Source organism: Strix uralensis, chromosome 12 (assembly GCF_047716275.1).
Source record: "Strix uralensis isolate ZFMK-TIS-50842 chromosome 12, bStrUra1, whole genome shotgun sequence".
In the NCBI taxonomy this organism is placed as follows: Eukaryota; Metazoa; Chordata; class Aves; order Strigiformes; family Strigidae; genus Strix; species Strix uralensis.
Window position 1 is genome coordinate 4,407,613 of NC_133983.1, and position 7,522 is coordinate 4,415,134.

Genomic DNA, 7,522 nt, shown 5'->3' on the forward strand with positions numbered 1-7,522 from the left:
CGCGGCGCCGCCCGCTGCTCCGCCGGGACGGGCCGGGCCGGGCCGGGCGGCCCCAGCGGCGGCGGCCCCTGGCTGTGTGCGGGCGGAGGGCGGGAAACGGAACTGCGGAAAAATCCCAAACCACCCCACTGAAATGCAAGCGGCATTCCTCTTTCCGTGAATATCCTCCGGTTTTCTCGTACTGCCCCCAGCCCCGGCGCCGAGAGCTGGATGGGAGGCCGCGGCGGGGCCGCGCTGGCAGGGCGGGTGCTGAGCGCTGGGGAGCTCGGAGCGGGTCCTGCCGAGCCTCGACGCCGCCGGGTCCCCGCGCCTCAGGGCGGCTGGTGGCTCCGGCGGCAGCTGGATGCCCACCCAGCTTCGGCCACTTGGCCACTCGGGTGGGTGAGGATGCGTAAGGTGGTCAGAAATGACTCCTCGGATGGCTCAAGAGCTGCCCGCCGGCTGGGGCTGGGTGCGAGCCCCTGCTCCGTCAGGGATGGAGGAAAGCGGGGGGCTTGAACCCCCTGCGAACCTTGTGGCTGCCAGCACCGCAAGGCTGGCGGGTCCCGGCCAGCACTCATCAGCTTTAGCGACAGTGAATAGTGAAAACAAAGATTGTTTGGGTTAGGAATTACTGATCAGCGGAGGAAGTTCTGCTCTTAAACCCTCCCTTCCCTGGAACTCATTTTGGGAAGGTGTCCTAGGATAATTTGTGGAATGCAGTAACTCTGCAGCATCTGTAACAGCATCAGGGAGTGTCCGTTTGCTCAGGAGGGGAGAGGGATTAATGATGTGGAGTTTCCTTCTCCAGGCAAATCCAGCAGGCTTGATGGGATGCTGCTGTCCAAGAGTGCAGTGGGCGAAGGAGGAAAGCTCCCGAAAGAAGCAAGCAGGGACCGTTTGTGGGAGCAGTGCTGATGGAGGGGACCTCTGGGACTCTGCGTAGCACAAGCAGGGCAGCACGATGCGAAGCTCTGCAGGCAGGTAGGGATACCTGGGCTGGTCCTCGCGTCTCCTGCTGAAGGGGGAGGATGATGGTGTCAGTGTAGCTGCTGAGTTCTGCTGGGTGTTCTGGTTTAGTCCTCCCTGCAGCGATACTTGAATAATCTCCCACCTCTTTCTGAGCCAGGTGTGGCTGTTAACTCCACTGTGCTCCTCTGACAGACTGAACGGACAGGTAGAGAGAGCAAAGCAGCTTTTCCCAAGTCCAGGAGAGGTTCTGTGGCAAGGAAAAAGCAAGGAGCTGGATTTGGGTCTCCTTCGCTCAACCACAGGTAGCAGCCTCCTGGCCAGGCTGCATTTGTCTTGCAGAGATGTCCTCCCGCGAGCAGAGGGGTAACAGCAGCTCCCTTGTTTGTCCCCAGCTGGCGAGAAGCTGGCGTGGGCCTGGGGCCAGACTTTGTGCCCGCGTGCTAGCTGCCGTCACTCTGGCTTGGCAGTTGGTTTGTGCAAACTCTCCGGGAACTGAACTTCAAACAAAAGTGGAAAGCATTATAAAAGATTTTTTTTATATATACATGTATTTTAAAAAAATATATATTTACATATATTTTAATATATATTACCAATACATATAAACCCACATATTTAATGTTATTTTACAACACCTTGTTTTAATGATATAAACTAATTTGTTTGCCAAAGGAAAAGCATAATTGAAATAAATCCCTGAAGGGGTTAATCCGGGCCAGCTCTCCTGGGTGCTCTGGTTTACAGGGTCAGGCCCTGGGGGGCAGGCAGCACCCCCAGTCCCCTTCAGGGTCAGCAAGCCTGATGGTGCCAGAACTTCTGGAAACCAGGCAACTTGCTGACAGTTTAAGAAGCAACTCCTGGGTTCATGCATTTAAGGGATAATCCCAGCCTTCCCCTGCAAAAAAACCGCTGGCTCCCAGAGCCGGGTGGGAATGACAGGGCGAGTCACTGTGGGGACCATCACCCACTCATGTCCTGTAAACATTTTCTCCCTGAAGCTAATCTGTTTGCTATATTTTGAGGGGGTAGCTGAGACCTGAGTTTCTCTTCCGCTAACCCTTGCTGAGTGCGTGCGTTCAGGGCGCATCCCATGCGGCAAAATCAAAGTGCTTGGGAGTTTCACCTGGCTGTTTCCCACTTGGGCAATGAAGGTGCCCGTGAGGGGAGAGGCTGCGGCTCAGTGGGGTTCAGCTGGCGCAAGATTTGGGTGTCGGGATTCAAGGGCACGTCTGCCTGGGGAATGTACAGCCGGGTAGGACAGGCTGCCCCGAGCAGCACGGCGGGGTCAGTGCTGGGACCCACCGGGGCGTTGGGTGGCTGGGGGGGGACACGGGTGCTGGAGGAGGAGGACAGGGCTATCCATCTGTGCGTTCCCGCAGCGTCCCAGCTCCCACCCCGTGGGCAGCGAAGGCGCCTCTCCCTCTGCTGTTATTTTTGGCTTCTCCTCCTCCGCTCCTCCCTCGGGTGCGCAGCCGGTGCTGGGAGCGCAGAGGAGGCCGGGCTCTGCTCCGAGAGGTACGCGGTGCCCCTTCCCGGGCCGCCCGCCGGGGCTGGCGGGGATGCCATGGCGGGGGCTACGCCAGGCAAGCAGTGGCCAGGCCCGGCGCCTTGGGCCGCTGGCCTGTGCCTGTCTAGGCCGCAGCGGGGCCTGCTGGCCTGAGACCGGCAGCCGCCCTCCGTCGTGTGCTAACAAAGCGCCGAGATCCTTGGCGGCTCCCCAAGCTGCCCCAAACCCCGCTGGCCTCCCCGGGGCAGGCACCCAAGGTGGACCCCAGCCAACCCGCAGCGTCCACAGGCCGTGAACCACGCTCCTCGCTGACTTAAAGCCATTCGGTTACTTGAAGTAACACTAATCATTTTGCCTTTCTGCCTGCCCTCCTGCTCTCAGGCCACGTTTTTAAGCTTTTCTAAGCAATCACCACAGCTAGAAATGCACTCTTACTTTCTAAGAGATTCAAGGTCCTTTTTACGGGGCTCCAAGGGCTTGGGCTGTAAGGAAAAATGTAACGAGAATGAAAGGAGCTGAACACGTGTGATTTCATGCAGTTCAACATTTTGGCAACCATGTACTAGAGACAGTATTAAAAGCAGCTAAAAGTAGAAAAGCAGGGTCCAAGCTGTCAAGGTGATTGTCAGAGAAAATGACAAAAGACCATGAGTTCCCAGGAAGGAAGCAGGACTGCATCACTTGGCTCTTCTAGCTCGGTGGTGGGTGGAAAGGGGGTTGTCACTGATACGATGGTAGATAAGATAGTATAGCTGCTATGCTACTGCCACCTCGCACTCAAAATAATGAGTCACACTTCAAAGCAGCGTATTCTAGAAAAATGTGCCATTGTGTTCCTCTCTGCATTATGCTTTTTGCGTTGCTACTCTGTGCTTGCTTCATGGTTTTCAACTCTTCCCCTACTTTGAGGATATCTAGAGGTGCGGGTTTTCTTTTAAATGAAACCTGAGATGCTGAGATAATGCTGTGACTCCAGGACCTGGGGCTTCAGAAGCGAGAGGGCATGCCGTGGAATTCAGAGGGAGGTTGTGAGACTTGGCCTATGCTCCAGTGCTAGCCTAGGAAGGGGAACATTTACATTTAAAAATCCCTCAGCTGTTTATGAGAGGGTTGAAGCAATATGTCATGTTGGTAGTTTTATTTGTGCAGAAATCTGGAAGATGGATAAAACACATTTTGGAAAATGATGAATGAAAAAGTTAGGTAATGGTCTGATGCTATGAACCTCAGCCTTCTTCCCAAGTGTTTATTCTTTTGCATTATAGTTTACATGAAATGTTAATCAACATATGCTTTTCCTAAGTCAGATATATATAAATGCAATTTATGAGAGCTGGAGTCACAGTAATAAAACATTTTTTTCAAACTGTCACTTCTCATTACAGGCAAGGACCACTGTAATTAAGGTACTAGTTTCTACTCTAGGCCTTCTGTTTCACTATCAGTAAAAAATGGATATGTGGGGCTGTTTTCTGTGCAGAGCTTCTGCTTGCAAAGAGGTTTTTTTTCCCCACAGTTTGAGAAATCTGTCTCAGCTTTTTGAATACCAGTGCAGCAGTACTAGAAAATTCCCTTGCATTTTTATTAAGAGTAGCAAAACCTCACTGCAGGAAAAAAGGCGCTTTTTCCCCCAAAGCTTTTATCACATCTTTAACTCTTGAAAAAGTATCACCAAGCTTCTTAGGATTGATTAAAAAAAAATGTGCAAAACAATTGGCCGACAGATTTTCTTTATTTTTGTGTTTGATTTCAAAATTTGGTGAAATTTCAAGTTTGAAAAAAATGTTTACTTCCTCTGTGATCCAGTTGCATTGGTTTGATTTGTTAAATAACTTCTAATGTGTGTCTGTGTGTGTCTCTCTTTTTTTCCCCCCTTTTTTTCCCCTGAACAGAGACTTTTGAGAATTAATTGCAGTTTTGGAAGTTTTTCTCATTTTTAAACCTGACTGAATTGGCAAAATGTCTGCTCCCGTTCCAGAACTGTGGAACTACATCCCAGAAGAAATCCTCATCCAAATTTTCTATTATCTTTCTCTTCGAGATAGATACATGGTCTTCCAGGTGTGCAGACAGTGGGCTACAGCTGTTTCTTCTAGCTCTGTCTGGCATTTCACAGAGATCAGGTAAGGGGAGTGAGTTTCTGATGTCCGATCATCTCTGCAGGCATAACTAGATCATTGTTTTCAGTGCCTGTCAAACACACCACTCTACTGTGACATTACTGGCATTAATTGTGATTTCTGTGTGTAATGATGTTATCTTACATGACTAGCACCTTTATATATAATAGAGGCAATTGTGTTATGTGCTGGGGTTTTTAATTGCTGCTGCTGATTTGGGTTTTACGGGAAGTATTGCATTCTTAGTACCTTGCTCTAAGTTGCCATTTGAAAATGGCAAGAGACAGTTACTAACTAGTCGTCTTCATCATGACACACACTTCTCTCATGGGACTTTCTGGGGACTGACTCTTCTCGCCTCCTGACTCCTTCAGTCTTTGGCCTTGCAGTGACTCTCCAGGCATCAAGTGAGAAGAAATGTCTGGGGAATCTGTTGATATTTGCAGATACCCTAGTAAAGGAGAGTATTTGCTCTGTGCTTGCTCAGCTCAGTGTTCACAGTGACTAAGAGTTTGTTTTACCCTTTCAGCTGTGATTCAGAGGATGAGGAAGGCATGCTGCAGAGCCTGCTCCAGTTCCTCAGCCAAATCAAACACCTGAAGATTGTGTTTGACCAGTCCAAGGAGGTCAACCGGAAGAATGTGACACGCATCTTGGATGTGTTGGCAAAACAGAACCACAAACTGCAGCAGCTGTGCATTGTGTGCCACGGGGAGAACCCCTATTTCTACTCTGGCCAGGACATCCTCCAGGGCATACGGAATATATGTGACACTAAAAACCAGATAGATCTTCAGCATATTGATTTTCGAAAAATGCCCTTCACTCTCGATGATGAGCTTGTTGAACTCTTAGCTACCACCAACCCAAACTTGCACAGTTTATTTATCAACAACCGCACCCTGGTATGCAATGTGGTGCCAAACACCATTAGGAAAGTTCTCAGAGCATGTCCCAAACTCTCAGCCTTGGGGGTTTACTATGCCAGTTTGTCTGATGATGTATTTCAGGAACTGCTCAAGCCCGAAAGAGCAGCTTTCACCCATCTAGACATTTTCTGTGAGCGCCTGGACAAATATATACCAGTGATCTCAGAAGAACTCTGGGCTGCTGTAAGTCAAAAGCATCCTCAACTCTGTGTAGACCTAGAGTTTGACCATACGGTCCCTGCCTGCAAAATACCACGGATCCTAAAGCTGAATATACCTGTGAGCACACTGCAACTTAATACCTATAATTACATGGTAAATCAGATTAGGTTTGTCACCCAGAGCTACAGCAGTACTTTAAAAAAGCTGATGCTGCAAACCACGTCCTCGGAGGACTTAAATTCCTCGCTAGTAGATCTGGCTAGGCAGTGCAGAAATCTGTTGGAGATCCACTGCTACTGTGTGGTCAGCCAGGAGGTGGTAGAAGCGTTCCTCACGCACTGCCCCGGTCTGAAACAATACACTCTGAAGGTCACCAAGGAACGGCACCCCTGGAAACCAGTAACAGTTCAGTGACCAGCTCCACACGATTTCCTGGGGAAAGCGTGGGGATCTGCAAGAGGACAGGGAAAGAAGATTTAGGGCTATAAGGAAAATGCTGCAAAATGCCCTCTGCACTCACTGAGAACATGCTGTTTCACCAGCACTGTTACATAGGATGCACACCTGTTCTGCAGACCAAGCACTTAACACTCGAATGTGATAGAGAAAGGATTATACAGAGAAATAGAATTGCCCCCCCTTTTTTTTTCTTCTTTATGGGGGTATGTAGGGCAGGTCTTTTTTCTTCTCTGCCGCTTTATTTAGCAGGAAGGCCAAGTTTACCCTTTGTGGGTTTTTACTGAGGACCTCAGCAAAATTTGATTTTGATTTTACATTTTGAAAGAATCTCAAAGTCAAGCACGTTGTGTCAGGCACCCAGCAACAACTATAATAGTTAAGGAAGTGGCAGCTTCAGTGCAGCCATTTTCTGCCCAGTGGGGTACTTAGCTGTGCATATTCAGTGAGCTATAGCAACAGCTGTGCTCATCTGATAGAAAATCCACTCTAACCTTGGTAATTCCTCTTTTGGCATTTCAGTGATGGTGAGCTTACCCGTTACCTGGTTGTCAGGTAACTTCTGGCTTGGAGGGATATAACAGGAGCTGAATTATGTTAGAAAATACAAGCAGGAGAAAAAGCACTTAAGGAAAAACGTTCACAAGGCAATATAAAAGACACGTGGCCTGCAAATCCTCTTGTCCTCCTTGTCTGTCTTTTTCTTGGGAATGCAGAGTTCCAGGTTGTAATTTGAATGCCTTTTGCAAAGACCTTTGCTTTTATTACATTGTTAGTGTTTCTTGGGAGAATCAAGAGTGTTGACAGTTTTTGCATCTGATACCTGCATTCACATGCAAGTTATCTTGCATCTGAATTAGGATTATGTGTGTGTTGGTTTGTTGTACCAAAGATTTTGGTGAATGTTATTTGAAGAGCAGTTCCTGAGTTGAAATGATCCTGGCATAAAGCTACACTGCGAGCACCTATTTAGAGCTATCTAAATGATTATAATAATAAAGCATATTGTTACCTAGATTTTATGTGTAGCTGTTTTTATCACCCTCTCTTCTCACCCAAGAGCCAAATAATTTCTCCTGACAAATAACATAGGCTCTGTAGCCAAATCAGCTTACACTTTTGACTTTTCAAAACCTTGCCAAAGATGTGCAGCCCTGAGGTCTGGCCAGCCCTTGTTCATCTGTGCCAGCCAACATTTAGGACAAGAAAATTCCAAAATAACAGTTCAGGTGCCTCCACCAACCTGGCATTGCTGTGCCTGGGCATCCCACAGACTCTCGGCAGGTGGGCTCACCCCAGTGACTTGCTAACCTCCCAGCATAAGGTGCGCAGCACGTGTTCCCTTTGCATGACGCTGCGTATTTATTCAGGGCTCTGTGAGATCGGCTGCAGTGCAT

General features: G+C 48.8%; 1 protein-coding gene across 6 annotated transcripts; it reads left to right on the top strand.

The window, feature by feature from the left end:
• The first annotated feature begins 1 nt into the window (after position 1).
• Positions 2-7,142, top strand: FBXL8 (F-box and leucine rich repeat protein 8). Of its 6 annotated transcripts, none has more exons than XM_074881363.1 (4): positions 2-135; positions 791-963; positions 4,500-4,581; positions 5,108-7,142. In XM_074881363.1, the coding sequence occupies exons 2-4, from the start codon at positions 897-899 to the stop codon at positions 6,081-6,083; spliced, it is 1,125 nt and encodes a 374-aa protein (XP_074737464.1). In that variant the 5' UTR covers positions 2-135; positions 791-896; the 3' UTR covers positions 6,084-7,142. The 6 variants fall into 6 exon arrangements, with proteins under 6 accessions (XP_074737464.1, XP_074737465.1, XP_074737466.1 ...); XM_074881364.1 differs by having other exon boundaries at positions 41-156; XM_074881365.1 differs by lacking the exon at positions 2-135 and adding an exon at positions 167-377.
• The last annotated feature ends 380 nt before the right edge of the window (positions 7,143-7,522 follow it).

Bases quoted from the DNA above. Each gene is read 5' to 3' on its own strand.
- FBXL8 (XM_074881361.1), top strand. From the start codon at position 4,418: ATGTCTGCTCCCGTTCCAGAACTGTGGAACTACATCCCAGAAGAAATC. The intron at 4,582-5,107 runs GTAAGGGGAGTG...TTACCCTTTCAG, and splicing joins TGGCATTTCACAGAGATCAG to CTGTGATTCAGAGGATGAGG.